Source organism: Suillus clintonianus (assembly GCF_016758775.1).
Source record: "Suillus clintonianus strain FC179 chromosome Unknown DEU56scaffold_64, whole genome shotgun sequence".
Taxonomy (NCBI): domain Eukaryota; kingdom Fungi; phylum Basidiomycota; class Agaricomycetes; order Boletales; family Suillaceae; genus Suillus; species Suillus clintonianus.
In genome coordinates this window covers 67237-93775 of record NW_024539288.1, presented here as the reverse complement: position 1 = coordinate 93775, position 26539 = coordinate 67237, and the positions used below count along the sequence as shown (strand labels likewise).

Here is a 26539-nt window from a genome sequence, read left to right as displayed (position 1 = left end):
TCAGCTCACCAAAAGGCTTGGTTTGTAAGCACAACCTTACCAATCCATGAGATGACTCATGCCTTTGATTTATCATGCTTTGTAAGATACATGTATTATTAGTAAAACAAGCTGACTCAGCACACCAAATGGTAGGATTTGTAAGCACATTCTTACCAATCCATGTGATGAATCATGCTTAGTAATCTGGCCTCCAAAAAGGTATAAAAGGAGCCCATTTTACACTCATGCGAATATAACTTCCCACTTTAAACCTAATATCACTAATCTGAGAGTGATCAGGCAAGACATAGTCAAAGTGCAGGCAAACCAAGTGCCTTGAAGTAAGACTAAGACAAACTTACACTTTAAACCTATCCCACTAATCTGAGAGTGAGATCAAGGCAAGACATAGTGAGAGTGCAAATACTATCATTTCAACAAAGTAACTTCAGGTTAAAGAGCCCACAGGTAGGCTGTCCAGATAACTAAGTTACTCATCACTACTTTACTGAGCCAAGCTCTACGTACACTTAACGAAGACCTCTCTCTTTTACAGGAAGAGAGATACGAAACAGGAGAACACGACAAAGTTGAGACAAACTTTCATAGGTTGAAACACGACCTACTAGGGTGAAACATACCTATCATTTTTCCAGACACAACAAATCTACAGACACAGTTTATATAGTTTCTTCAAACAAGGAGGTAACTTGTTTACTCTTTGACCACCCACGAACAACACGTTATCAACCGAGAAGTAGAAAATCCGTTGACCATGAACTTGAGGAGCTGACAACTTCTAGTCTTATCAAAGTGTAGTTGTGGTTGTCACTACATTTTACACTGATTTTATATAAGACCCTCAAGTAAGAAGACACCGTCTTCTCTTTCTTCACTCTTTTCCTTAGTTTTGTTGCACCTCTTCCTTCTTATTTCTCCTGCCAAGTCCTGGGTGTTGGTGGTTGGTGGTGTTGGTAGTGGGGCCTTTGATGTTGGTTCCTTCTCCCTTTGCTGAGTCTATTCTTTTTTCCCTTTGTTTTTTCTCTGACGCTCTTGCTCTGCTTCAGCTCTTGCTCTTTTCTGGCCCTCTCCCTCTTCTGCTTCTCTCTCCTCTCTCTCCTGGCTCTCTCTCTCCTGCTCCTCTTTCTCTCTGGCCCTCTGTCAATTTTCAAGTTTTTTTTTGCTTTTTGGTAACATTATTTTTCTTTCTCTTGTTGTTTTTCTAACTCTATTTTGCTAGCTGTCTCCCTTCCTCCTACTCTCTCTCCTCTCCTCTCCTGCTCTTTCTGCTCTTTCTCCCACTGACCTAGTAGTTACAAATTAATGTAGAAGTTGTATAGTAGATAGTTGAAATATTACTGCTTTGAACAATTTTCCTGGTACTTGAGCGCTATGATGAGAGAAAACACCTATAGTATAGTTGGAAAACAAGGATCTCTATAGAGCTATATAGTAGAAGGTCCTCTATAGTCAAGTTAGTTATAATAGGCACCTCTGTATAGAATTTATAATCTCTACAATGTCTATATAGAGCTATATGGATCTATATAGATCTATATAGACAAAGGAGTTTTTCCTAATGCAGAAGATTGTGCAGTCCTTCATGTTGCTCTCCACAACTTTGACAATTTCAAGATCCAGGAGGCTGGTGTTGATGAAGTCGCGAGCGCATGCTATGGTCGCACTGACACCCTTGACCAGCTCATACATTATCAACACAATCCTCATCCCCAAGCTGATAAAGGATCATTGCAATACTCTATTGTAGGTGTGCGCAGACCAGCTTGGTGTTTGATTACTTATTGATTTAGTTGTTCAGCGTTTCCTACTCCTTTCAATATTGCCGGACCTGTGTCACTCAATTTCACCATCAACAGACTCACATGATGTCCCACTCTTCAACACACTCTCCTCAACATCAACCCCATGCAAAGCCTCATTTCGATTCAGAGTGGCGGCAAGGGACTCCATCCGCAAGTCCTCTGGAATTCTGTGAATCTTTGTAACGCTCAACACATTACAAGTCCCATTTCTATTGATGTTAGAAATGAACTTGAGCATTGGTAAGTTGGATTCTTACCTGCAATACTCCTCTTTGCGCAGCACCCGACAACTCCATCGCTCTGACACCAATCTAACTACAACATGCAACCCGTTGGTCTGATCTTTGATGTAGCGGCTATATTGCTACTCGTACAGTGAGTGGCCGATCAGTGATTGCTTGTGTTACTCACCTTATTCTGAGGGTCCATACTGACTAGCTGATATGCTGAAGATGTGGGAGATGGCTGAGGATAGTACTACTTGTCCCTTTAGGGTAGTGTGTCATACAACTCTTGATTGCCGACTAGGTAACATTGCAAACAGTCATCGCAAAGTGAATTTAATGCAGTAGGTGACCATTTTTGGCTGGCATTGAGCAGAGCCGATATACCATGAGCCAATTTATAAGAGCTGTAAGATGTCATGGTCTAACAGAGGGTTTGGCGAGAATGCCTCTGGTGAACAGCAGATCTGAAATATAGATGCTTATTTGCAAACTCACCCAAAGGTTAATCTTGGTAGGGATGAAAAGTTCAGAGACTTCAATGTCGGACTGGGTGAGCTTTTTTTTGGTTCATTGCTTACAGCAAATCTAACTACCTTGCAGAAGAATTCCTGAAATCTGCTACAAAAATTATACCCTTGGTTCATGATGAGGACACACTAGAATTGGTCAAGCTCAGGTTGTGGTGGCTTACACAATTATTCTAATAGGGAAATTCACAGATGTGTTGGTGAGGCATTTTTTGCCAAATTTATCACTTTTTACCTACATTTGTCACTCTTTTCTCTTGATCACCAATGATCACAACTTCAGCATGGTTACTGAGAGAGAATGGTGTAGGAACCAGTTCCTGGTTAGGCTTACTTTACCTCCTATTGATTGTGCTTATATTGGCATTTGGACTGCTTACATAAGCATGTTGGTCTTTACCTCACCTGGAGTGACTTTAAATGCAGTTTTCTCATCATTTCTTCTCTTTCTGAGCTCTGAGCCTAGTTCAGAAACCCTTTAGGGTCTGACACTGTCTACCAGACATAGCAGCTAGGCAGCAAAACCCAACACTTTCTGCTCTCCAGCAGATTTGTTATACCCACAATGGGCTCATATACATGGTGTGAACTCAAAGCCTTATACTACTGTAAATTATAGTGTAATACTGACTGTTGGTGATGATATGCATGGTCTTTTACAGGGACTTTGTAACAGATTTGCTTAGTTACATCACCACACCCTAGTAGGAGTATCAATGCTACCTGACTATTGTAGAACACTAGTTATGTATACTTGGCAGTCATCCCTAATGCTTCTTATATGTTTGATGTTTCGAGTGTTGTGGAGTAATTCCCACAGTAGGTGGCTAAAAATGTGAAAATGCAAAGTGTGGGAATAATGTGAGAAGGCCCTGATATAAAGAGCAATATATTTTTAAGTATTGTGGCCACAGGGGGCCAAAAATTATAGCTGAGTTTCAAAATTCCGAAAACTACAGCAATATTGACCAGTGACATAAATTTGGCCATAACTAAGCTATCTGATATAAGTGGTGGTATGAGCCAGGAAAAGGTGTCATGAAGCTTGGATGATAGTAACCATCAGTTATGGCAATTGCCATATACCAAGGCAAATGCTACAACAAGAAGGGCAGTCATATGATGGAGATCTCAGCCCTGATATAGGTATATATCTAGAAAGCATAGGGAAGCATTAGGGAGCACTTGAAGGAGTAGACATTGGTTCCCAGGCATACAAGAAGTATGAAGAATGACTGCCAAGTATGCATAACTAGTGTTCTACAATTGTCAGGTAGTATTAATACTCCTACTAAAATGTATGGTGATAGAACTAAGCAAACCTGCCACAAAGTCCCTGTAAAAGATCATGTATATCATCACCAACAGTCAGCATTACACTATAATTTACAATAATATATGGCTTTAAGTTCACACTATGTATATGAGCTTTTCCTCTCTCAGTAACAAACAACAACCATATCACTACATGCCATACAGGCTCTACATTCACTAACTAACATGCTTCAGTGACTTCACAGACACGTGCTTTAGAGTAACTTCACAGATCCGCTTTAGTGACTTCACAGACACGCTTCAGTAACTTCACAGACACGCTTCAGTGACTTCACAGACACACGCTTTAGAGTTACTACAACTTGAATATCACACATCCATGAGATGTATTGCTCTATCTGCTTGGATACATAGCAAACTAATTGACTATTTTTCCTCTTCACTTTGAAAATGAGGAAAAGGACATCGTGATCAAGCTCGGATCCTACATTTGAAACCACAAAGTTAGGGATTTCATCATCTAAGAATAAACCAACAACTTGCCCATATGAATCCATAGATATGCACCCACCTGCATCAATAGCTTGATAATGGTGAGGTTGTTTTTTTACAATGAAATTGTGGTCTGCAGTGAAGTATGTAGTCAACATCATGTTGATGGGACCATACTAGGATGCCTCATAGTAAGGCAGGTTAGTCTGAGAGTGCTGCAGAAGCCAACCTTGGAGAACATTTTCCATTATATTAGTAACAAGGGCTATCAACTGACATGTCATTTTCACACTGCAAAAAATTGTAGGCAGACAAACCTGGCACTGTTCAGTATTCTGTCAGCTGAGCAACTTGTGGCTAAACACATGTCCTTTCATAAAGGCAAAAGCAAGGAGCATTGTTGCTTTGCCAGGAAGGACAAAACTGGCAAAAATCCTTGATGAAGTGAACTGTCTGCCTTTACTGGGACACATACTGGCAGGTAAATTATTGCACATACTCCATATGATGTCCCTTTCTTAGATCAGACATTGTTGATTGAGGCACACAACAGGACATCACAAATATCTGAATCACTATGGCCAACCCAAAGCTCGCTTGATGTGAACACATTCATTGGGTGAGACACATAGAGATCTGGAAAAATCTCCCTTCATTACTGCTGTTGCTGTTGTCATGCTCTGGATCCTGATAATGGTGCTCAGACGACTATAAAAAATCTATGTTGATGGTCTTGTCAATGGGGTGGATATAAAGGCATTTATAGATAATTTCAGTGGTCAAGCTAAATCTCAAATTATGGTTGCAAGTGCTATGTCACTGACCTAGATGAGGGCACTTATCACTTAGGCTGCTAGGCAAGCATCATCATGGCAGTTAATGCCAGCATTTTTGCCATCCCAGGTTTGGGTTCAACACTTGCTACCAAAACACTATGCTCCATCTCTTTTGTTCTCAGTATCTACTGCATTATTGTATGCACAATGGCACAACAATTTGATCACTAAATGGGATCCCTTAACTTTGCTGTTCAACCATCTTCTTATTTCTACTGTCTGAATTTGACATTAGTGTTTTCATAGGTGTATTACCTGCAAGGGAAGATGACTAGTTTTGTGATTATTGCAAGTATACCAAGTCTCTTATATCTGTCGAGGTAACCAAACATTCAATCTTGATTGCTTGTGTTATTCACAGAAACAGTGTGGCCTTTACCATTCTCGGGTCTTTTCCATCACTAGATATGGGATATTGCTAGTAGTACACTGATAATCATGATTATAGTATGGTAAACAACACTGGTAGTCCAAATGATGTGAAAAAATGGAACTTCACAGTAAGTTTGAGGGCCCTCAACTACTCACGAAGTTGCCCCCCCTCCAGTCTGCCAGTGAGCTTGAGCCTGAATGTGATGCAAAATATAACTGCTCTTCATCACATGCATAGTCCTGCGTGAATGATGGCCCATCACCCTGCTCTAATACTACCTCAGGCACTCTGAAAGCCTGAGGTTGGGAACACCTGGACATTTTGCTGTGATTATTGATGTATGGTGTGTATGGCACTTCTTGAGGTGATTGTAGAATGGTGTGCGGATACCACAATTTGTTGGACAAAGAAGATGACTCAGATGTTAGTGGTGGTAATGAAGATGATGATGTTGAGAGGGTTGCCACAGTGTTATTTGTTCTTGGTCGGTACAGTTCTGACAACGACGGGGGTACATAGATCTTCCATTGTTTAGTGGAGGATCCTTCCCCAGTATGAGACCGGAGTGTTTTTCTGTAGTCACAAAGTTGATATATTAATTTTGGCATTGTGCGCACACTCACAAGCATTGCGAATGGTGGGTGGACATCCACAGTAAGAACCCGCCATCATTGAGATCCGGGAGATTCAAATACTGTTTGATTGCACTTCATATTCCAGCTGTAACAGACTGAAACTCAAAAGTAGAAAATTGTAAGACATTTTTCATTTTCAAGAGTTTTCTCATTGCAGCCTGGCAGATGACACAATATAACCAACATCAGATTAAATTGAGTGAGTGTTTGAGGAATATTTAATGGACAGACTTACTGCAGCACCCAATAGCTTGTACATTGACCAGGAGGGTGTCGAGACCCGCACTCTCGCTGCTGAGTCATTGAGGAAAGGTGAATTTCGGTTGAACCAAAAGTCTTCATGAAATATGAAGTAAATCATGACTGAGGATACGGGGATTTTTGAGCACTGGGAGTCCAATCCATGAAGGAAGTAGTCTTGAATATTCTCCTCCCACCTTCTTCAACTTCGATCATGCTGGGAAAATCCATTTGCCTCTGTGGCTTGCTTTTCTGATTGTGCAAAGAAGCTACAGATCTCATGAAGACACTCACACGAGGTGCAACCAAAGCCTCCCTTAGTTGGATACATAATCCTCCAATACTCACAATTGATCACCAAGAAGATGATATCCTAGACTTTGAAGCAGGGCCAGCATCAAGTATAGTATTGACACACATCACATTCTCTGACTTCCTCAAGGAAGATGATATTGCCGACGAGGACATAGAAGACATTGACGAAGCGGAAAAGCTAATGTCACCATCTGTTGGGCGGTTCCGGAGGTACATTACCATTTGCCACCTTCCTTACCATTTTGACACTCTTGGCAGGTACTTCAAATTGATGAAATGCCTGCGCCCCGCAAGGATCTGCACATCACTGTGCAAGAGCCAGGTGCAGCAACTAGGATATGGCCCTCTTGCCATGGCTTCCCACAACAAATATTTGATCCAAGGGATATCCTTCCTTGGTTCCTCAACTGCCCATCTCAACAATGTATGCCTCAATGGCTGCACAATCTTGCTGCATGATTCCCAGATGTCCATCCCTGTAGCGCAGCACATTGCCATTCTCTCTACTCATGACCTCCCACACATCAGATACAATGCAGCTGATGGAAAATGCCCTCCCACCAGGTAATCAGCCTGTGGATGAAGAGTCGAGGTCAAGTGATCAATAGCACCAACTACTGAAACCTTTATATGGGGTACTTCAAGGACTGCATGCACCAGGAACTTGCAAGGCTCGGTGAAGATGCTCCTCCCTAGGATGGTTCGATGACACCAAGTAAATGATCTGTTTTTTCTGCACACTATTCACTCCATGCTGATTATTGATTTTATAGGCACTGGTGTTCGCCGTCAGTGCTACGAGCACTTTAAAAACACCTACCCAGATTCTTATCAGGATATCCTCGATATCTACAAAGACTCACAGTGAGATCCTGACAATTTTTCCCAGTGGACCTCGGTGGCAAGTTTGCGGGTAGACCCTTCCCATGGATATTGATGCCTAGCTCACTCGCTAATGATCATCTACATATTGAGGGGTACCACCCTGCACTTAAGTTTGATGCCAGGAGACTCTCACAATAGTAATTCACAGAGTAAAGGTGTTGCCGGGCTCATGCAATGTGAGGTCAATGTACTCACTCTCACATTGAAGGCAAAGACAATGTGCATTGTCAAAGTAACAAAAGCCATCGGAGGTACATACTACAGCCTTTTGAAATCACTTTAGCTCATGAAGCCTCGACAGTTGTTGTGATAGCCTCCAAGGAGCCCATCATCATTGGTGAGGCACCTCCTGCAGACTCTCCCTTTCCAAACACAAGGTGGATGTTCATCAATGGGACTTTTGATTATAAAGGCCCTGCACACCTTCAACCCAGCTCTGCCACAACCAGGAAGAAGAAGTCGAAGGTCCCCTCATCTCGTACACAGATATTGCAGCTATGGACTCTATGACTGCCATCTGCCACAAAACCAAAATGTGTCCTGAAGTACTTATACCTCCATTGTGTCCATTCAAGCTTGTGAAGTGCCCCCCTGCCAAACCAGTTGTGATAGAAGTTCGGTCCAGTCCAGATGTTGTTGACGAGCTTCATGATGATGATGATGATGATGATGATGATGATGATGAGGAGGAGGAGGAGGAGGAGGAGCCTCTCAATGGTTCTTGTCGTGAGATCCCCAGTGAGGGTGACAAGGACTATGATGATTTTTCACACTCACAGAAGCGGAAGTTGAAGGCTGGAGGTGGTGCGCAAGCTACAAAGAAACATGTATGATCAATCAAGGAGTCAGAAGGGAAGATAGTCATCGGGAAGAAGCCAAGTGCAAAGGCTGCTGGCAAAGCTCACACCAAAGGAGGGCACTCATCTCCTGTCATGGTGGAATCCTCAGGGGACGAACAATAATCATGTCCTGCTATAGGTGAGTCTTCTATGATTATCGCAGTTCAGCTGTGATCCTGACTTATGATTATACAGACAATGCAGCAAAGCGCATTTGCGATGGACCTCCTGATGTTCAAAAAGGTATTTGCTACTCATACATGTCAAAACATACTAACACAAGCCCAGTGCCACATGCACATCCCATGCCTAAGGGAAGGCAACCTGTTCTGACCAAGGCTGTGCGTCTCCTGCAAGAAGATGAAGACTCACAGAACAATAATGGAGCCATACACCCCAAGACCTCTGCTGATCATCCATCATCTGCACAAGTCACGGAAACACCTACTCTTCCAGCAGTTCCATCCCGCACATGACTCAGATCACCCTGCAGAGCTTGCACCAGATGATGGGCAGTCTGTCCTTGTCCCAGACACCCCTCTCCCACTACCTCAAAATCTGCTGCACTCTTTATTGGAGGACACACATCTCAGCCCCTCACTTTCTGGCCACAATGTACTAGAGTCTCACCATGCTGACCCACGCAGGGCAGACACCACACACTCATGTGAGCCTCATGACAATTGGCATCCTCACAATTGTGGTCAATCATGGGAGGCTCGTAATGCAAATGACGTCCACAACCTCCCACTCAATGATGGCCGTGACCTGCACCCTCGCCGAGACAACTCTCCTGCACTACATGATGACCGTCGCCACCCCAATGATGATCCACACAGTGTGTACATGTACCACGAGGACTTAGACCGACATGTGTATACCAGGCAACCACAACCAGGAGGAGACTACCCTTATCACAGGGAGTATCCATATTGCAGCAACTGGAGCACAGGCTATCATGATGCCACCAGGTATGGGTGATCATACTATTGTGATGTGCAGTACCCAGACCATGAACTTCTTGATGACCACTTGTGTGGACCTCCCCTGCTGGATATTCGTGGAGAATACATGCATCCCGCAAGTCACGAGGGTCATGCTGGCTATCAGTGCGCATATCAGTGCCAGCCTCCTCGAGGAGATGGACACCAGAGTACCTGGAGTCTCATTGCCAATATGCCACTCACCTTACCTGGTCAGGTGACAGAGCAAGAACAACGTGAAGGAGCCGCCATTCAAAGGTAATTGTGAGGTGCCTGTTGTCTTGCTGTGAAAATCTTGTATGTCTTCTTGTCTAATGCTGTTTTTGCTGTCTTCCCCTTGTACCATATCATGTTCCATCACTTGCTATGTATGTTTTGTGCTGCTGAAAATAAACACGTTGTTTGGTGACTTATATGAGTGATCTCCTTGAGTGAAATGAGTCAAATATAAGTGCTCAATTGTTGGGCGCATCGTGCAGGGAATAAATGATTTGTATTATGACATGCAAATATAGTAAAAAAAACATAAACACGAGTATCTACTATCAAGGAGCACTTAGAGGTGCAGAGGAGGGTGGAGGAGGGTGAGGAGGCTATGTAGAGGTCTGGCAGAAGCCTCTACCAGGGGAGGGCCAAGAGGAGGAGCAGGAGCACCGAGACTGACAACAGAGGTTACACGAGGGGAGAGGTACTCACAATCCTGAGAGAGGACTTGGTGTGCTCACACGAGAGGTTACTAGTAGGTCTCAGAGAGCTCACAGGAGGAGAGAGGTACTACTATCCTTGGAGAGGTCTTGTGACCTTACGAGAGGGGGGGTCTCACAGACCCTCTACAACGAAACCGGGTCTCTTAGACCCTGGGAACGGGAGGAAAGTAGTGCCAAGGGTGCTCTGTACAAACGGTGCATTGCGGAGTGTGAAAAGGCATTGCGGCAGATGTGTGACATGATGTGACAAACTATGTGAACTAGGGAAAATGCACTTTTCTGTGCAGTAACTCTCCGCTGGAACTCCGCTGGACTCAATAGTCGAATTTAAAAATAAAAATAAAAAAGGTGTTGTACCTTCAATGTCAGGCCATCAAATTGTCAAAGAATTAAAAAATTTTGTTTGTGCATTATGGAGCAATAGACATTGCACCAAGAATGTGTGGACTCTAGCATCAGGGAAAACCTCCTTCACGAAATCAAGGTAATTTCAACAAATTTCAGAGAATTCCTCGTAAATAAAAGTAAACGAGATTATCCAACTCCAGTCGGAATTCCTGTGAATTCCTTTGAATTTTCTGATTGATTATCTTGAATTATCCTGAACTCAGTCAATGTCAAAATAAACGAACATCAATTATATTGGAATTAAACGAGAATATCACCACAGAAAGATGTCAAAAAGATCAGGAGACTCGAAAAAGCACCAGTATGTACAAACGAAAGTTGATTGTGACTGCAGTGAACTAGAAAATATATCGCAACCTGACACCCGCGCACCAGAACTCCCTGTTCTTTTACACAGCATGCTGTTCACTAACATCCAACTTGACGACTTCTCGCCAACTCTCACTCGCTTCCTTGAGTGCATTGAAATTGAGGGAGCTGAGGAACATGAGTGGATCATGATGGCAGTCGTGAATATCAGTGCCATGCTTGAATATGGACGTCCGAGCAGTGTGCTGCACAAGATCGGTGGTGTAGGTGCTCGTGGCACTGGTGCAAGCGGTCCAGCTGTGAAAGTTGTCAAGAAGTGTCATGCTGCGCCTGCATTCCATGAAGAAGACAGTGAAGAAAAATGCATGGACATGGATGACGAAGGTGATCCACAGGCATCTCCAGCTCTATCAGACACACATACGGCTGTGGAACTGTTGGTGTCATTCAAACTAGCGCTGGAACTTGTGTTTCGATGCTGTGTTTGGCAGCGTCGGACGACATCATGCCTGCGGCTCATTGAATTTGTGTGCCTTTCAGCTTCTAGCTCAGCGAGGGGTGTCGGGTGTCTCATCCAGCGCCGATCAGAGATGATCAATAAGAATTGACGGCTACCAGAACTGGCAATGAGAACCATTGTGTGAGCGTGAGACATCACTACAATCCAAAACAATGCCAACATCGAGCAGAAGCCATGTAGAGTACAAGAAAAAAAAGAACTTCATAAAGAAATAAGACTTACAATGCAATACCATCTGAAGCAAGAAAGATGTGTATGTCAGTGAGTCATGTGACTCGATTGCGGTTTGGAAAGCTCAATGTACCATGGCATGGCATGGAGATGTGGCAGGATGAAGGTCGGTTTGGAATCATTGTTGGTGGTGGCAGTGGCGGGGTGTAGTCCATATTGTTGCTGAAGGGACAGAAAAGTAACACTGCTGGAAGGAAAGGTCATCATTGGATATGGGATGGTATGGGTTGCAGTGTGAGGGACTGGAATGGACATGCATTTCTGTTGAATTCAACCATGGGAGCTTTGTCATGATTAGTCAACATTGACTATTTTCATTGCACAAATAGCTATAAATTCACTATGTACTTATACCGTCACCCAATAAAATTTCCACACTATAGTGTCCGTTGATGCTTGTCGCTTCTCTCCACCTCAGCACTCAGTGCTCAGCGACCAGCGTGTTCCATTTGTTTGACCCACTCACCATCCCATCATCATCATAGTGTTGGTTTTGGTCTGGCTACACCCAATGCAGCAAGAGCAATCATCGTGTGGGAGATCCTCGTCATGTGCACTCTCGACGGCTCGACAAGGGGGAGCATCACCCTCCACTCCTGATATCTGCATTGCCTTCATTCTCGACAGCTATGGTCTTGTTCTTCTGCGGCGGAGTTAAAACTTTCAGCGCAGTAGCACATGAATGGGGACAAGTACTAGTACTTAGTATAGTTCTATTTTCTGAGTATTAAGTATAATTAGATTTTTGGAATACCTTCAAAATACAAGTAATTCAATCAAAGTAGTTGATTTCCTGGAATTCCCTTGATTTTGACGCGAGTTTGTACTTTTTTATGAAAGTTCCAAAGGAGGTTTTCCCTGATGACTAGTGGACATCTAGTACTTGCTCCCTACTTTCGTCTTTGTCGTTCACGCGTTCACGACGTAAAACACGTTCAAACTAAGAAAGGTTCGGGTATCTGTCGACAGAATCGACCACGAAGGAGAGTCGGGGACTGGTGCCCGCACCCTTACGATCTACATAGTACAGGAGGGACAGTTGATCCTTCTCCCCCCTTTTGAGTAACAAAGGTTTAGTTCTGACAGTTCTCTCAGTACTCTCCTGAGTTCTCGCCTTAAAGTCAACTCTTCTCGTGTGAATGTTTTCCAAACGCCACAGACGGCGTAGTGGGCTTTGCCGCAAATGTAGCCCTTCAAGTTGGCGCTATCTCAATGACCTCGAGCTGATTCGATCCATGATGCTAGATAAAATTAACGAGTCGCACTTGCTTGAAGAACGGGAAGAACCTACGAAATAAATTCTGTCCTTATCCATCCATATATTTTCAAACCCACGATGTCCAAATGTTCTGTCCTGGTCCAATACAACCTCGACGTAAGGCAGAGAGGTCGTTAAGCTCTCCGCCAACTCGAGGCTCTTCCCCGTCTGCGACTCTGTGATTTCTATCGTAGATGGCTCTTTCACTACTCGTCCTAGACCTTGTCGACGCTCGACAGCTAACGGACTGAAGTCCATCACATGCAATCTATATTTTCGAGGTACATGCCAGTTAGTCGTGTCATTTGCAGGAAATGCCAACAAAACTCGATTTCCACCAACGCAAATGTTGCAACGGCTCGGTGCCTGGAATACACGAGCATTTAAAGGGCCCCAGTTTTCCCACTGTATTGCTTCTAGCATTCCTTCAAATAAGTCGGGATCGAAGAAGATACTGGTGCAAATGATGAAGATGAGACTGGGAGAGAAAGTGACAAAAGATAGTAGTTGACGTTCAGGGTCCGAGGTCCACATCGTCCGTTGGTTTAGTATCTGGGGTCGTGAGCTATGTGCAATAGCATCCATTGAGTACTTGCACTGTATGCTCTTCACTGAGACAGGCAACAAGAAGCACGCAAGTAATTGCGGGGCCTGAGACATGTCCTCAATCGAATAGAGCTTCATATCATCGCCGAAAATCAGCAGCCTATCGTTTCCGAGGAAACAAAAATCATTTGCTGCCTCGCGCGGTGGGTGTATTGTGTCACTGAGGACGCTCTAAATTGAGTGTCAACAAGTCTTCCGACTGCTTCTGAGCAATGCTCACACTGGACGTTGTTGAGTGCTGCCAGTCCCAAATCTGCAACCCCCACAACCACTCGTTAAAAAAGTCAGAAGAAGTGATCCGTAGGGAGTAACACAAAGCGATATGCCTTCCGAAGCACTTGAGTTTTAATGACCCAAGGTCTGTTGAAGTGTTATCACCGCTCTGGATTCCAGGCAGCTTTGACCGAAACAGTGTCTGTCCAGCGGCTTGGGGATGGATACCTCCTCCATCCAGGACCCCAAGGACGACATAGATCTCCTCTTCATCCCAATGGAAATCATCATCGATAGAAGCATATGCGATGGCAATAAGGTTTTGCGCTGGGTCCATGATCACATCGAAGCTGTATGCATTGGGATCTGAACGCAACGATGTCGGAGCCCGATCACACTCGATCTTGTATTGGGAGGGCTTCGGTAGTATTGGAAAAACTGTGGTCGAGTTATGATGTCGCTCCCACAGACAGAGATGCCCGTTGGCAACCCACATTTTATTTTGTACTGGTATGGAGACTGTTTCGAAAGAGTGTATATCAAACTTGAACCATGCGTGAGCATTGTCCCTTAGGAGTTGTAGGCGCTGAGAATTAGAAGCGGAGTGGTCAAGGTCTGCGTTGGGGACGGGGAGGAGTTGTTGACCGCCGAGCTCAACGATGTACTGAAGCTCGGAGGACGATATGTACGTCTGGCGAAGTGCCTTACATAGCTGCAACATAATCGTCAATACTTATCAAGGACTTCACATCGACTGGCAAATTGTAGCTCACGGATGTGCATCGAAGAATATCTCGGTAAGGAAGGAAACTCAGAATATGAGACTGGAGTTCTTCAGCAAGAGACTGGAAATCGGTTGTGGGCTTTATTTCTTCCTGTCGCAACATGACTGATAATAGGAAGCTGAGCGTTGAGCCGAAGGCACCAAGCTTGGTTCAAAGTCTAGGCACAAACGTATTTAAACGCCGATTATTAAGTCACGACTCACCACATTACAGTCCACAGACTCAAAAGGCTAGCTAGTTGCACAAATCCAAGGTTGATGTCGAGGTCTTTTCTAGAGGACAAACAACTAGCCCACGAGGAATTATCCGCGCAAAGGACGCTGCGAAAAGTTCGGCCTGGAAAACTAGAACAGTTCTCAGTCGATTTATGTCTGATCGCTCATGGCATCCGGTAAGCCTTTGTAGTCGCAAAAACACATTGCTTGACGTTGATGGGCTCTGCAGATCCGCTTGCTTAGTGGACACGTTCGCTGTACAGGATTCCATTAACCTGTTTTCCCGTGTGCTTGCTGGCCTGCGGTCGAAGGTACGCTTTGATCAGGAATACACCGCAACACAATTCATCGAACAACGGATGAACCAGAGTACAATTTTTGCTGACATCGTCCATTGGTACGATCCTTCGTCACTTCAGTCATTCATCGTAAATTCTCGCGTCCTGCGAGTCTTCGCTGAAACACTGCTGGAGGATGGCAATGCCGTGGTCACATACGTTCTCCTCGGTGCGTTCCCTACACTGGTGAGTATGTAGACGGTGTGGAACACCTCAACCTCCGAGTCACATCTCAATGCCTCCTGCCAGCTGGCTAGCACGCCAAAGACAGTGCTGGACGTTGTATGCGCCATGAATGCAGACATGCTAGAATATCAAGCCAAGATCTCATTTTCCTTCGTTGATGGTTTGACGCAAGAGATTCTTGTCCCTCTGGCTGCGACTTTGATCGGTTACCCAGTCGCATATATCCCCATCTCGGCGGATCAGACCTCATTCCTGAGTGGACAACCCTTGGACGTTTATGAAGCAAACGTTGTCCCCGAAACATCACGTACATCTTCGTTTCAAAGCTCCAATCAGTCACATACTCTACTTAAGTTCTCCTGTCCCTGTTCACTTGCGGAGACGAACCGTGAGCTATCTCCGGCACGCGTTACAAAACGCCTCCAATCACAGTTCCAAGAAAACCTTTCTTCCATAGGGTCATCGCTCTTTGTTCATCATCACGTAGAGATTGTGGACCGTGTTGCACTTTAAATTTGAATGATCATGCAAAATATGTGTAATACATATTAATCGACATCAATATTGACAATCTTGATGTCCTCAAACGGCTTGTCCATCTTATTCGTCTTCACATTTTCCATATTATGAATGACCTCTAATCCAGAGAAAACGCGTCCGAAGATCGTATGTTTCTTGTCTAACCACGGGGTTGCTGTCGTGGTAATGAAGAACTGTGAGCCGTTTGTGTTGGGACCTGCGTTTGCCATGCTGACGGTGTACGGTCTGTGATGGGGTCAATCAGCCATGGGAAATTGACTCTGGGGCAAACGCTGAATAGTTACCGGTCATGTTTCAAATCTGGGGAGAACTCATCTTCAAATTCCCTATCCCAAATAGATGTCCCCCCTGTGCCATCGCCCAATGGGTCTCCAGTCTGAATCATGAACTTCGGAATGACCCTGTGGAAAATGACACCCTCGAAGTAACCGCTCCGAGCATGGCCCACAAAGTTCTCCACGGCCTTAGGAGACTGTTGGGGAAATAGGCGCATATGTATGTCGCCCATGGAAGTGTGAATTACTGCAGATGAAGCTAAAGGCGATGGTCCTGATCTGGTAAGGGTGGTCGCAGAGGCAATAGACTGTTCTTCACGCGTCGGCCGTTCATTAAAGACATCTCGGTCATGAATTTTACTGTCTCTGTGATGCAGATGTGAAGATGTAGCATAGCCCAGATGATAAAGCACTTACTCTGGTTCGAATCGGGTGAAGAGATAGAAGCGCTGGCGTTTGTGACCCGTGCAAAAGAGGGTCGGGTCTCGAATGCCCTTATTGGCAAGCATGGGATTCGCAGACGCTGTCATCGCCTGTAAAAGTTGCCTGTCAGTGTTCCTCGATTATGAGTCAGCACATACAGGTGCTAGCCCTTTCTTTCCAGGCGCTCCCTGATACAATGCAATGTTCATCCACCGGACTGATTCATCTTTTCCCAGTAGCCGCGCAACACGGTTAGTCACCGTGTTGACCACTAAGAAACCGTGTATGTCAGTTTTGAGTCTGCCAAACAGAAGTCACGTCCAACCTTTGATTCCAAGTAAGGTAGGATACAAGACAAACGCGCCGCTTTCGTCCCACACTGCATTGGTCGACATTGCAGGAATCCGTCCATCAGGGCCTGGCATCTCGAGCTCCCTTTCCACTGCCAGCCGCCTACCAAACTCCATGTCCTCTACGCGATGGACTGAAGTGCTGGCCTGTTGCATTTCCTGGATTGCCGTCAATGATTCGTCGTACTTTCGAGTAAGTTTGCCTTTCAGGAAAGAAAATATGCGAATTTGACGATCTGGAAGAGAAAATGTAACAAAGGAAGAGGAATCAGGTGAGAGCGTTATGCAAGTAGGGACTGATTTAGTCTAGAGAAAGCTCAGTGAATGCCACAAGATGGGAAAGTTATCATACCTTTTTGAACTCGTAGAGGTCCGTTGAAGACTTCAGTGACCACATGCCAGGTATATTTTTCGGTGGCTCGAAAGGTTCAAACGGTTGCCAGTACTCGACAAAACCGTTTTCATCACCAGAGATCACGGTATCGTAGCGGTCACTGTACTAAAGTCATGACCGTCATATGGGACGCTCCGTTCAAACAGGATAGGCTCACCACCATCAAATGCACGGGGAAACGATGAAGTTGTTTGATTGTTAGCAGTGGGGTGTCATTACCACGACCATCATAAAGCCGTATGGTACCCGTCCCTTGTTCCGAGCTATATGCTTTGTTAGAAGTTACCAGAAATCGCAGAAGATACTTACACAGCCAGCAAGCCTTGGGCTTGCCCTCGCCTATGTACCCAACAACACGCGTGAGGGGTAAACCCGAGCTTTAACATGTTTATCATATCTGTTTACTAGTCAGTGCTAAAACAAATAAATGTGGGCTATTTGCGCACCAAAATTGAGCACATCGAACACTTTTGCAGACCCATCTTCCGAGATACTCGCAAAAAGCTGTCCATCTGCACTTGCTGACACTCCAGTCACAGGGCTCATGTGTGCACGGAAATGCTTCACAAATTCGATGCCCTCGTCCTGCTTTTTCCAGAATTTTAGATGCCCATCAACAGATGTAGTAATGATAAAGTCCGTCCTGTTTCGAGGTTGAGATAATCGCGCTATAAAAATTCTCTGGGACGCACTTCGTAACAACAACGAAGCTAAGGAAGTCACGGTGCATGTAACTTTTATAGTACTGTTCCGCATCTGGGAGGTGGTCCAGGTACAGTTTCTCGTGAGGCACCACTAGCGTTGAGTTGAAAACGATGATTCATAGGCAGATAAGCGTAAGACTCACCTCTGCGCTTCCTTTTGTGTCCACCATTGGCGCCGGCAGGCAGAGGCATAGGACCAACATCATCATCGCTGTCGTCCTGGTTCATGTCTGCGTCGACAGCCGGTATTGGACCATCATCCCCGTCCTGGACACAACTTGGATCATCGTCCGAGTTTCTACCTCGCTTTCCGAGCACGGTCGTATCCTGTTCTGTGTCAGACATGAAATCCAGTGACCGTAAGTAACTGAGAGCAAGGATGAGACTGGCCCCCACGTGACTATTCTCAATGTGGACGCGTTTGTTTGGATCCAAAGCCTTTGCCAAACAACCGCTACCTTACTCCACAAACCACGTCCCAACATTAACATGTCCGATAGCCTAGATGACTTCCTCGACAGCGTCGAAGGGGAGATCACTTTCTTCAGATCCGTGATGAAGGCTCGTCCCGTTGGCCTGCACAAGCATTTTCACGTATTAGCCATTCGCAATACAATACACAATGAAACTGGTCGTGTATTACCCGTTGAGAGTATTTGGGCAAAGTTGAAAACGTGTTATGATCTTGATGCACTAGAGACAGCGGTGAGCTGCACAGTGCTTTCAGTTTTGTTTTTAGTTGTCTCAGTATGCACCAGGAAATTGATGGTTTCGACACACCAACCTCGAGCCAGAATTCAACACCACACCTCGTACGATCCCCTTCGCCTTCCCAGAACCTCTCACGACATCCCTTTTTTCGAGACGAATACTCTCTTCCTAACGAGGACGCTTTCAACAATCTCGTCTCAGAGCGTCGGATACGTGCAACTGCCTCCCTTCCGTCATCAACGCCCGCACCATCCCCGCGTCAGCCCAGCAAACCGAAAAAGACCAAGACCACGAAACGTAGTAAGAGTAAGGCGGACATGGCTGGCCTGGTAGGAGGCGATAGCGACAGCAGTGCGCTCACGCAGGAGAGTGGAGACGAGGGTGCTGGGATCACCCCTAGCGTCATCACAGGCACTGACGCGGGCACGGACTATGAAGAAGACAACACGGACGTACAAGACACATCACCTGGTAAATTATTTTCGCCCTTGCCTTATCCTCGACTGATGTATACAGGTCAATCGAAAGCGGGACGGGGACGTGTCAAGCAGCTTGCTCGAGGTGGGGCGGTGGGACGAGCCAGGGCAGGGTCGGCGAGCAACGCCCGGGGAACCAAGAAACGAAAGAAGTAGCGTTTCGTGTTCATTATCATATTTGCTTATCATGACTTTACCCGTTTGCTCTGACGATGACAGGCATATCCCTCAGCAGGGTTACACCGTTGTGTTCTCCCTTGTAAGTGTCGGTGCCAATACTAATGCCGACTGTTGTAGCATTGCGAACACCGTACACTGGCATGATGAGCATGGAGGATCGATATATGAACCAAACTCATGCATACTACTACATACGTAGATGTTCATCTATCACTCGTGTCTGCAACGCACGTGAGTCCAACCAGTGTGTAGGATAAGTACGCTCGTTTCCTCGAGCCCATATGTAAACTTAAAATAACTCCTGGAAAAGACATCACATTCAGTTCTACTTGATGCAAAATTAGCGATACAGCATTTATATGATCAATCCGCCGACACATCCATTTTCACAATCCCTTCCTCTATCGTCAACCGCTTGTTCCGTCTCTCCGTTATAAACGCATCGATCCGTGCTTTAAGTTCCACATCTAACCTCATCGCGTCAAGCACGATGAACGCACAACACAAAAAGAAAACATACTGGGGATAACATCTTCAATCACCAACGGTACCCGGTTGAAAGGATCTTTGGAGTCAGATAGAAGATGAGACTTGATAGTCGAGCGATCTATAACGACGCGAGAAGATGGAAGCGTGACTGGATCACGCATGATCGTGAACATGAGAGAGTCTGATGAATTCGCCATGAGCTTGTTCCACGACCAAGCACAATAAAAAGAAAAAACCAACCCAAAAACTCCTCCGGAATCTCGCCCAAATCTTCCTCTGCCTCGATCGTAGCTTTCATCTCCTCCACCTTGGACACAAAAGAACTCACAACCCCAATCTCAGCCTCCGTTTTCAACGGCACACGTCTAGCAGTATCCATCGCCGACTCAAACAACTCCTTCGTGTAACTCCTTCCGTCGTTCGCAACAGCTCTCACAAACTCCTCTTGGTCACTGAGGTTGATGTACACTTGTAGAATATCGCTCAGGAGCTGACGAGGGCTGAACTTGTATTTCTCAGGGTCTTGTACCTTCAGCTCGCGGCACTTGGGCCCGACGAGCGCATCTAGGTTGTAGTCCAGCATAGCTGCGAGTTTGTCCACGATTTCCGGCATCATGAACGGCCCCTTAGTTTCTGCTGTGAAATCCTTCAAAAGACCAACTGTAGACCTGCCCAGCGTGGTATAGCCAGACGCATGCCGCTCGAGACTGCGAAGCGTTCCTTCGCGTTCGCGTCGATATTGCTGGGGACGAGCGTTCCAAGCGATTTGGTCGCGCATCTCGGTTTGGATGTTGTGGATTTGCGTGAGCTCGCTGAGGGACTCGTCCATGAGATAGGTGACGTCGTTAATCATGAGGTTGATGAACCGGATGAACTTGTCGACGTTCCTGGAGGATGATGATGGGTTGTGCGTGAATGTTATAAGAGGAGGTAACGTACTGTGCTTCTTTATTCAAAGCGTCTCTGTGGATAGGATTGTCCCAGACCGCTTTCAGGATGTAGGCAATATTCCTCCTCGCATCTGAGATGTTGATATCCTCAGATTCAATCCATCCATGTAACAATCGCACGCACTGAATTTGTCATAAAATTGCGAACTAGCACCCGTTTGCTCGACCTCTGCCAAAAACATCATAAGCATGGGTCGTCCAGTTTTGACGACGAAACATACCGATGTAGAAATGAGTCAACGCCGGTATCAAGTTCTTGAGCGCGACGGGGTGCGCATTCAGAATGTTCCCCAAAATACCGTGTCTATCATGCCCGTACGGTAACACACCGTAAAACACGGCCTGTCCGATATTCCGGCATCAGCGAATTTCTGGTAGCAAGCGAAACAGGGAAATGCAGGAGGAAACGCACCTCATTTATTTTCGCTTTCAAGAACGGGTTTTTGATGTACCAAGTCGAAGTAAGGAACGTCAACGCAAAGATCACGAGCTCGTCCTTCCCAGACAAATCAAGACTCTCTGGCGAGTGCCTTCAGGCCCATCAGCTCTCATGCGTGTTTCAAAAAAAACGACGAAAAAACACACCGCACGACAAACAAAAAGAACTCTACCACATCCTCAATGATAAACTCTGGCAGGACTCTGAACGTCATCGGGACGTCCTTCGGAAGGGGCAGACTACCAGAGGACATTGCGCATCAGCCACCACGCCAAACACAAGATCATACTCAAGATCTAAAAACGCACTCAACGACAGGATTCGGATGAGTCCCCCGCGGATCGACGCTCCGGATCAACCATGTTGACACAAAGCTCGTGAACCCTATGTAACGGACCACAATATCAGGATCGAGCAGTTGGACACGGTACGCGAGTTGTTGAGATTGAATCTTGGACATTTCGTTCTGTTTCATGTAAGATGTTGTTACGCCAAGGTCATGGGGTAGTGTGGATGATAAAATATGTACCTTAACGTTGTCGATGGCAGCTTGCGTGCGTGCTTGGTTAGGCGTCTGAGGAAAGCGTTAGACATTTTGAGAATTAGGCACGATCAATCGAAGGACAAATACGCACTCCCATCCATAACCCATCCCCATTGATCATATCGTGATGTCTCTGATAATCATCAAGAGTCTTCCCCAAGTCCTCGTACACCTGGATCGTGCGAATGTATCCGTAGTGTCCCAGCGCATTGCAGAGGTAGAAAATTTCGGAGATGAAGTGGGGTGTTGCGGCTAAAGCGGTGGTGACGTAATAGAATTCGGACGCGAGGTGTGTGCGAGCACATGATTGCATTGCGTGTGGAGAGGTTTTTTGTGGACAATAGGCATCAGTATGACGGGCGCTAACGTGAGGGGGCGCCTACCCTTTGACTTGCTCTCTTCGACCCATTGCGCAGCCTCATCGCTCGTCGCTTTGATCCTCGTCTCCTCTTTCAGATCAATTCGGGTAGACACTGAAAAATAATAGGGGTCTATGCGGTTCATCTGTGCTCACAGAACAGTGCCCGAAATGCATGCGACCACGCGGTGGTGTTTACAGGAACAGTGAGATAGTAACAAGTCATGAGGGAGACTCTTCATTGGGAGGATGAAGGAACAAACCTTTGTGTAACTCGCGTCCATAAACGGCCCCGCGAATCTCAGCAGCACGCTCTGTAGATTGACCATGAAGCTGTCCGACGCGACAGTGTCGGGCTCAACCTGCGTATGTGTCATGAATATCCCACTGCGCAAAAGGAGGAAAGAAACGCACCTGCATCCCTGCACGTTTTACGTTGAGACGCACTGCTGCCGCAAAGTATTCTAGCACCCGTTCACGCGCCTCGAGTGATGTGCGCGCGAGGGTAGTGAAGATTTGGAAGAGAGAGGACTGAGCCACGGGTGCGGATAAAGAGACCCAAAAATGAGTGAATCCACACGAACCATAAGCCAAAACCAATCACCTGTAGGCTATTCAACGTCCCTCTCAAACTCGCATTCGACGAGTCCACATCCGCACGACTCCGCTTCGTTGGGTCGCTAAAGTATGTCTGGGCAATACCTGGCTGTTGGCGCATGACGCACGTCAGGCACGTCGTCATCCACACGCCTCACTGCACAACACTCACCCACTCCCGACTGAATGTCCCCAGCCTCAACAACGGTCCCATAAGAGACAACCTCTCGAAGTTCGCAGCCGTCACTTCCACCCCGAAACCCTCGCCGAGCCATTGTGGCATTGTCGTAATCATCTCTGCGATGGGCTTTACTTCGACAAGGGCTTCCATGCCGCTTATGACACCGCGCCATGCTGAGTCCCCGCTGCTTCCGCCGATACCCTCGGATGGTATCATAAGGGCGTGCGCGACGAGGATACGGACAAGGGTGCTTAGTGTGTTCAGAAGTTCCTCCTAAAGGAATAGGTTAGTTTGAGGTTGAAGAGCAGGCAAGGTATAGATTTGTTTTGCGATAGAATGTTGTCAGGAAAAAGCACACGCACTGGGTCTGTGAAACGAGCGGCAAGGTCCTGCAGGAACGGCTGAACCTCGTCGGGTGTCAGCGTGGTTGGAGAGGTGGTTGCGGATGCGTAGAGAGGCGTAGATAGAGCGGAGAGGGAGAGGAGGGGTGTAAGCAGTTCGTGTGAACCAAGGGTTGATATGGGGCGACTGTAGTTTCAAGAGAAGGCAGAGTTGTGACAAGCGGAAGACAGAAAGAGTGCTAATCAGCAACGCATCAACTAGATATGGGGAGAACACACTTGGCGGGTTGCGGAAACATCTCCGGCTCCTGCAGGTTAAGACCTGTGTAACTGATAATGAGGTCTCTGAGCTTGTCTAGGAGTGCAGTAGCTTGCTGGGTTTCAGAGACGGTGTTCTAGGATTTGTGAGATGATTATTTGGCGTAGAGGAAGCTAGAGTACCTTCTTGAGTAAAGTTGATTTAGCGGTGTTTATACGCTTCCAGCAGCCTACAAGGTACTCGAAGACGGACTGAGGAGGGAGAGAGGCGAGTACTGAGACATATTCGAGGTCGTCGCTACATTTACGAATTGGTCAGTGATCATTTACGATTCAGCCAGTGATCAAGCACAATCATTTGATTAGGATCAATAAACGAGAGATGAAAGGGAATGAAAGGGACAACCAAACGGAGAAACTTACGACATAGCCTGAGCATCGAGCTCAAGGCGGGTGATGAGGAGACGATCCACGATATCGCTCGTAAGAGTCGTATGGGCTATAGAAGTTACATCAACGAAACAAGTGAATAATTAAAAAGACGTACGGTAGCCCTCGGACTCAAGCTCAGCCTGGAGATGCTTGAGCCACACGAGATCATACTCGTTTGCCTCGGCGGTTGATTTCTGTTCACCGATGAGTTTCAATGACTATGACAAAGAAGTGAAGAGCATACGCTGAGTGTAACCTTGAGGACTGTGGATATTGTGTCGTTCTCCCATGTCTGGTAGTCGACTTTGGGAGCAGGTGCGGTGGACTTCCTCTTTAAAGGGACGTTACGTTGAGGAGGTGGAGTCGTTGATTGAGGCGGAATAGAAGGGAGTTTTGGTTTTGGACGTGGAAGCTGGGCTACGGGGGTTGAAGGAGAGGCGGGCGAAGGGGTTGGTGAATTAGACGCAGATCCTGCCTGCAACTTGGCAAGGCGCTTTGCTCGGATCTTGTATATACATTGTTAGTTTTCTTCAGCATACACGGAATAAATGAGCGTACGCGATCTGCATCAGTGGGTTCGCTCATCGTCCAAGTCGTCAACAAGCACCGGAAACACTGCTAGCATCATCCCTTTATATCACCACGTGACTGGAGTCGCCCATTTTCTCCTTTAAGGCGTCTCCTGTGTTTTGACTGACTGTACTTATAGCTTATAGCCTGGCCATCAGGCTTCCAATTTCCAAGCACCAACTATGTACGGGGACAAAGATCCTCCATAATTCTGCTTGATCCGTATGAGTTTATCTTTTGCCTAATGGAGAGCGCTCTGCTTTTGAAGGACGCTCACTGGAAGGCGGAAACGGAAACAGAAAGTATCAAGCACTCGCGTTGGGGATCCTATTCAAAGTAAAAGAAACTACATAGATCTCTGCTGTTATAAATTAAGCACACAGCATTTGCCAGGGTATCGTCCATAATTCAACGCACGCGGTAAAAAAGCGAAAAGTAAAATTAGAAGCTTCCGACGGTATCTGAATCATTGTGATTTGAGGCCTTTCGCATACCTCCACGCGAATTCCATCAATATCACCCCAATGCAGATGACGTACATGACCAGCCAGACTGCGGTGAGAGTGCGGCATGCCGTGTTTTGGGAGTAGAAACCGGCTATCAACATCGCTGCGGACGAAGCAGTGGATAAGGACCCAGAGAGAGCACTAAATTACTAGAGCTCACCAAATATGAAACAATTTAAGGACCAGCCAACAAACAATATGGGCATGACGATCGATAACAGGTAGGACAAGAGGAAGTAGCCACCCGGCCTGAGTTGCTGGTAAGATGTCAGCCGATGTAGTTGGTAAAGCGAGAATAATTTTTACTTCTCGAGCCCACCGCCGATCAGTGTGTAGCCAGCGGATCATGCTGAAACCAGATGTCAATATTGCAATCATGGCCAGCATGAGTGACATGAAGAGCAAGAAATATGTCGCAGGTGAGGAATAGTCAAAGTATGGCACAGGAGAACCTGTAGTCACGAAAACGCCACTTGTCGCGAGAAGAAGGCTCGCCTTTAAATATTTCAGGCTATCTCAGTGTTGGCTTAAACTCGCAGAGTTGATAGCTTACTGTGGAGATAATGTTGGACAGAATAGAGCACAGCCTTTTCCTCACGTCCTCGAACTCTTCCTTGGATTGTAGCGATTCCCAGTGATCTTCAAGATCGGGGCGTCCGAGTGCAAAGAAACAGAGCACTTTCATGAAAGAGGACGGGTAACGAAGAGATGCGGGAATTGCTTGCTCTTCGGTTAGTGTTCTTTCCCCGGGAGTCCTGTAGAACACAGTAGCCTAGCATCCCGGGCCTAGATCAGTTATGCCAATGGCAGCAAATCTGTGTTTTCAAATCGCACCTCTGGAAAATATTGTAAGGCCATGACAAGCACTATGTCAAAGAGGAGAGTACAGGTGGGTCAGTCGACATGTTGAATACTTATACCTGTACGTTCTGGTTCTCAATATCTTGCACCCACTGGGGGGTAGGTACGCTTCCCTGAGTATTTCCCTTTTCTCCGCGGAAGCCTCGGAAACCTCGGAAACCGAGGGTTTCTCAAAAGTCCCCGTCTGTGGTCTGGTCCATCTAGTCACAAACAGCCCCAAACATACTCAAGTCGTACAGTACTTACTATCATACCTCTTAGTGCAAGACTAAGATAACTTGTCCTTTGAGCATACACAACATCTTCACCGCGTGCTCAAGATGATCTGTCCTGCCCTCATCCGTCAGTACTTCAGTACTGTCACCTCTCCCAGATGAACCTCGTCGTCTGCAATTTCTGCCCTACGTTGTTCATGAGGTTAACACCTCGTAATTAATGCCCGCCACACTCACTTGAATCCGCGCCTGCATCGATCAACTACTGTAGGTCCCCATGTACCCCCGCACAATCATACGATCGCACTCACCACTTCCGCAGTACGCAACTCATAACTCGCAAGCACGAAATGTAAGTGTGCTCGTCCCTCGCAATACTCGACACGTGCAGTGGAAGCACAATATCCCTCACCGTCCTCTCATCCCTCGTCAGATCCACCAACTTCCCGCCAGAAAATGCCACGTCTCTCACACTTTCATATAAAATCGGGTACCATCAGGCTCCCGATTTCCAAGCATTAACTATGTACGGGGACA

General features: G+C 46.2%; 11 protein-coding genes across 11 annotated transcripts; 5 read left to right on the top strand and 6 right to left on the bottom strand.

Moving 5' to 3' along the window:
- Positions 1-913: 913 nt before the first annotated feature.
- On the top strand, positions 914-1290 carry DEU56DRAFT_817191 (uncharacterized protein). The gene has a single exon (XM_041353903.1). The coding sequence runs from the start codon at positions 972-974 to the stop codon at positions 1206-1208; it is 237 nt and encodes a 78-aa protein (XP_041205888.1). The 5' UTR covers positions 914-971; the 3' UTR covers positions 1209-1290.
- A 2912-nt stretch (positions 1291-4202) lies between these two features.
- On the bottom strand, positions 4203-4502 carry DEU56DRAFT_718042 (uncharacterized protein; the record flags this gene model as incomplete). Its single annotated transcript, XM_041347632.1, has 1 exon — positions 4203-4502. A coding segment is annotated over one exon (300 nt), but the record flags the coding sequence as incomplete, so codon positions are not given.
- A 1035-nt stretch (positions 4503-5537) lies between these two features.
- DEU56DRAFT_758153 (uncharacterized protein) lies at positions 5538-6966 on the bottom strand (the record flags this gene model as incomplete). Its single annotated transcript, XM_041350212.1, has 8 exons — positions 5538-5591; positions 5691-6108; positions 6159-6229; positions 6406-6506; positions 6608-6679; positions 6759-6783; positions 6829-6903; positions 6940-6966. The coding sequence occupies 8 exons, from the start codon at positions 6964-6966 to the stop codon at positions 5538-5540; spliced, it is 843 nt and encodes a 280-aa protein (XP_041205886.1).
- Positions 6967-7680: 714 nt separating this feature from the next.
- On the top strand, positions 7681-10386 carry DEU56DRAFT_758152 (uncharacterized protein; the record flags this gene model as incomplete). Its single annotated transcript, XM_041350211.1, has 10 exons — positions 7681-7861; positions 7924-7987; positions 8023-8414; positions 8645-8692; positions 8738-8790; positions 8882-9287; positions 9334-9420; positions 9459-9690; positions 9948-10016; positions 10287-10386. The coding sequence occupies 10 exons, from the start codon at positions 7681-7683 to the stop codon at positions 10384-10386; spliced, it is 1632 nt and encodes a 543-aa protein (XP_041205885.1).
- Positions 10387-10813: 427 nt separating this feature from the next.
- DEU56DRAFT_956618 (uncharacterized protein) lies at positions 10814-11464 on the top strand (the record flags this gene model as incomplete). Its single annotated transcript, XM_041359248.1, has 1 exon — positions 10814-11464. The coding sequence occupies one exon, from the start codon at positions 10814-10816 to the stop codon at positions 11462-11464; it is 651 nt and encodes a 216-aa protein (XP_041205884.1).
- Positions 11465-12508: 1044 nt separating this feature from the next.
- On the bottom strand, positions 12509-14571 carry DEU56DRAFT_982325 (uncharacterized protein; the record flags this gene model as incomplete). Its single annotated transcript, XM_041359887.1, has 4 exons — positions 12509-12848; positions 12899-13642; positions 13692-14396; positions 14458-14571. 4 exons carry the CDS (start codon positions 14569-14571, stop codon positions 12801-12803), a joined length of 1611 nt encoding a protein of 536 aa, XP_041205883.1. The 3' UTR covers positions 12509-12800.
- Positions 14572-14629: 58 nt separating this feature from the next.
- On the top strand, positions 14630-15875 carry DEU56DRAFT_494849 (uncharacterized protein). Its single transcript, XM_041346494.1, has 3 exons — positions 14630-14860; positions 14914-15208; positions 15272-15875. Exons 1-3 carry the CDS (start codon positions 14727-14729, stop codon positions 15719-15721), a joined length of 879 nt encoding a protein of 292 aa, XP_041205882.1. The 5' UTR covers positions 14630-14726; the 3' UTR covers positions 15722-15875.
- DEU56DRAFT_817175 (uncharacterized protein) lies at positions 15693-18264 on the bottom strand. The gene is made up of 11 exons (XM_041353902.1): positions 18038-18264; positions 17883-17985; positions 17637-17833; positions 17500-17587; positions 17348-17453; positions 17149-17295; positions 16772-17102; positions 16605-16717; positions 16441-16556; positions 16033-16389; positions 15693-15973 (listed from the first exon to the last, which is right to left on the bottom strand). Exons 1-11 carry the CDS (start codon positions 18237-18239, stop codon positions 15757-15759), a joined length of 1977 nt encoding a protein of 658 aa, XP_041205881.1. The 5' UTR covers positions 18240-18264; the 3' UTR covers positions 15693-15756.
- Positions 18265-18347: 83 nt separating this feature from the next.
- DEU56DRAFT_817172 (chromatin modification-related protein EAF7-domain-containing protein) lies at positions 18348-19508 on the top strand. The gene is made up of 3 exons (XM_041353901.1): positions 18348-18599; positions 18653-19076; positions 19122-19508. The coding sequence occupies exons 1-3, from the start codon at positions 18384-18386 to the stop codon at positions 19235-19237; spliced, it is 756 nt and encodes a 251-aa protein (XP_041205880.1). The 5' UTR covers positions 18348-18383; the 3' UTR covers positions 19238-19508.
- On the bottom strand, positions 19509-24445 carry DEU56DRAFT_817169 (ubiquitin elongating factor core-domain-containing protein). Its single transcript, XM_041353900.1, has 23 exons — positions 24409-24445; positions 24095-24355; positions 23966-24044; positions 23842-23917; positions 23602-23716; positions 23440-23555; positions 23182-23347; positions 22811-23092; positions 22646-22747; positions 22456-22572; positions 22305-22403; positions 22067-22187; positions 21775-21935; positions 21669-21713; positions 21448-21605; positions 21286-21378; positions 21113-21230; positions 20922-21042; positions 20825-20869; positions 20690-20771; positions 19991-20637; positions 19782-19931; positions 19509-19728 (listed from the first exon to the last, which is right to left on the bottom strand). The coding sequence occupies exons 1-23, from the start codon at positions 24433-24435 to the stop codon at positions 19625-19627; spliced, it is 3285 nt and encodes a 1094-aa protein (XP_041205879.1). The 5' UTR covers positions 24436-24445; the 3' UTR covers positions 19509-19624.
- Positions 24446-24723: 278 nt separating this feature from the next.
- Positions 24724-25988, bottom strand: DEU56DRAFT_817165 (uncharacterized protein). The gene is made up of 6 exons (XM_041353899.1): positions 25847-25988; positions 25761-25792; positions 25480-25698; positions 25233-25421; positions 25087-25183; positions 24724-25029 (listed from the first exon to the last, which is right to left on the bottom strand). The coding sequence occupies exons 2-6, from the start codon at positions 25782-25784 to the stop codon at positions 24887-24889; spliced, it is 672 nt and encodes a 223-aa protein (XP_041205878.1). The 5' UTR covers positions 25785-25792; positions 25847-25988; the 3' UTR covers positions 24724-24886.
- Between the last annotated feature and the right edge of the window lie 551 nt (positions 25989-26539).

Coding starts and splice junctions, on each gene's coding strand:
- DEU56DRAFT_817191 (XM_041353903.1), top strand. CDS start 972: ATGTTGGTTCCTTCTCCCTTTGCTGAGTCTATTCTTTTTTCCCTTTGT.
- DEU56DRAFT_494849 (XM_041346494.1), top strand. CDS start 14,727: ATGTCGAGGTCTTTTCTAGAGGACAAACAACTAGCCCACGAGGAATTA. Junction 14,861..14,913: donor CTGATCGCTCATGGCATCCG/GTAAGCCTTTGT, acceptor TGGGCTCTGCAG/ATCCGCTTGCTTAGTGGACA. Junction 15,209..15,271: donor TCGGTGCGTTCCCTACACTG/GTGAGTATGTAG, acceptor GCCTCCTGCCAG/CTGGCTAGCACGCCAAAGAC.
- DEU56DRAFT_817175 (XM_041353902.1), bottom strand. CDS start 18,239: ATGTCTGACACAGAACAGGATACGACCGTGCTCGGAAAGCGAGGTAGA. Junction 16,390..16,440: donor TTCACCCGATTCGAACCAGA/GTAAGTGCTTTA, acceptor TCTGCATCACAG/AGACAGTAAAATTCATGACC. Junction 15,974..16,032: donor CCAGATTTGAAACATGACCG/GTAACTATTCAG, acceptor ACCCCATCACAG/ACCGTACACCGTCAGCATGG.
- DEU56DRAFT_817172 (XM_041353901.1), top strand. CDS start 18,384: ATGTCCGATAGCCTAGATGACTTCCTCGACAGCGTCGAAGGGGAGATC. Junction 18,600..18,652: donor TTGATGCACTAGAGACAGCG/GTGAGCTGCACA, acceptor AGTATGCACCAG/GAAATTGATGGTTTCGACAC. Junction 19,077..19,121: donor CGTACAAGACACATCACCTG/GTAAATTATTTT, acceptor TGATGTATACAG/GTCAATCGAAAGCGGGACGG.
- DEU56DRAFT_817169 (XM_041353900.1), bottom strand. CDS start 24,435: ATGAGCGAACCCACTGATGCAGATCGC. Junction 22,188..22,304: donor TGGACGCGAGTTACACAAAG/GTTTGTTCCTTC, acceptor CTGTGAGCACAG/ATGAACCGCATAGACCCCTA. Junction 21,606..21,668: donor CTGCCATCGACAACGTTAAG/GTACATATTTTA, acceptor TACATGAAACAG/AACGAAATGTCCAAGATTCA.
- DEU56DRAFT_817165 (XM_041353899.1), bottom strand. CDS start 25,784: ATGGCCTTACAATATTTTCCAGAG. Junction 25,422..25,479: donor TGTCCAACATTATCTCCACA/GTAAGCTATCAA, acceptor AAATATTTAAAG/GCGAGCCTTCTTCTCGCGAC. Junction 25,184..25,232: donor ATCGGCGGTGGGCTCGAGAA/GTAAAAATTATT, acceptor ACATCTTACCAG/CAACTCAGGCCGGGTGGCTA.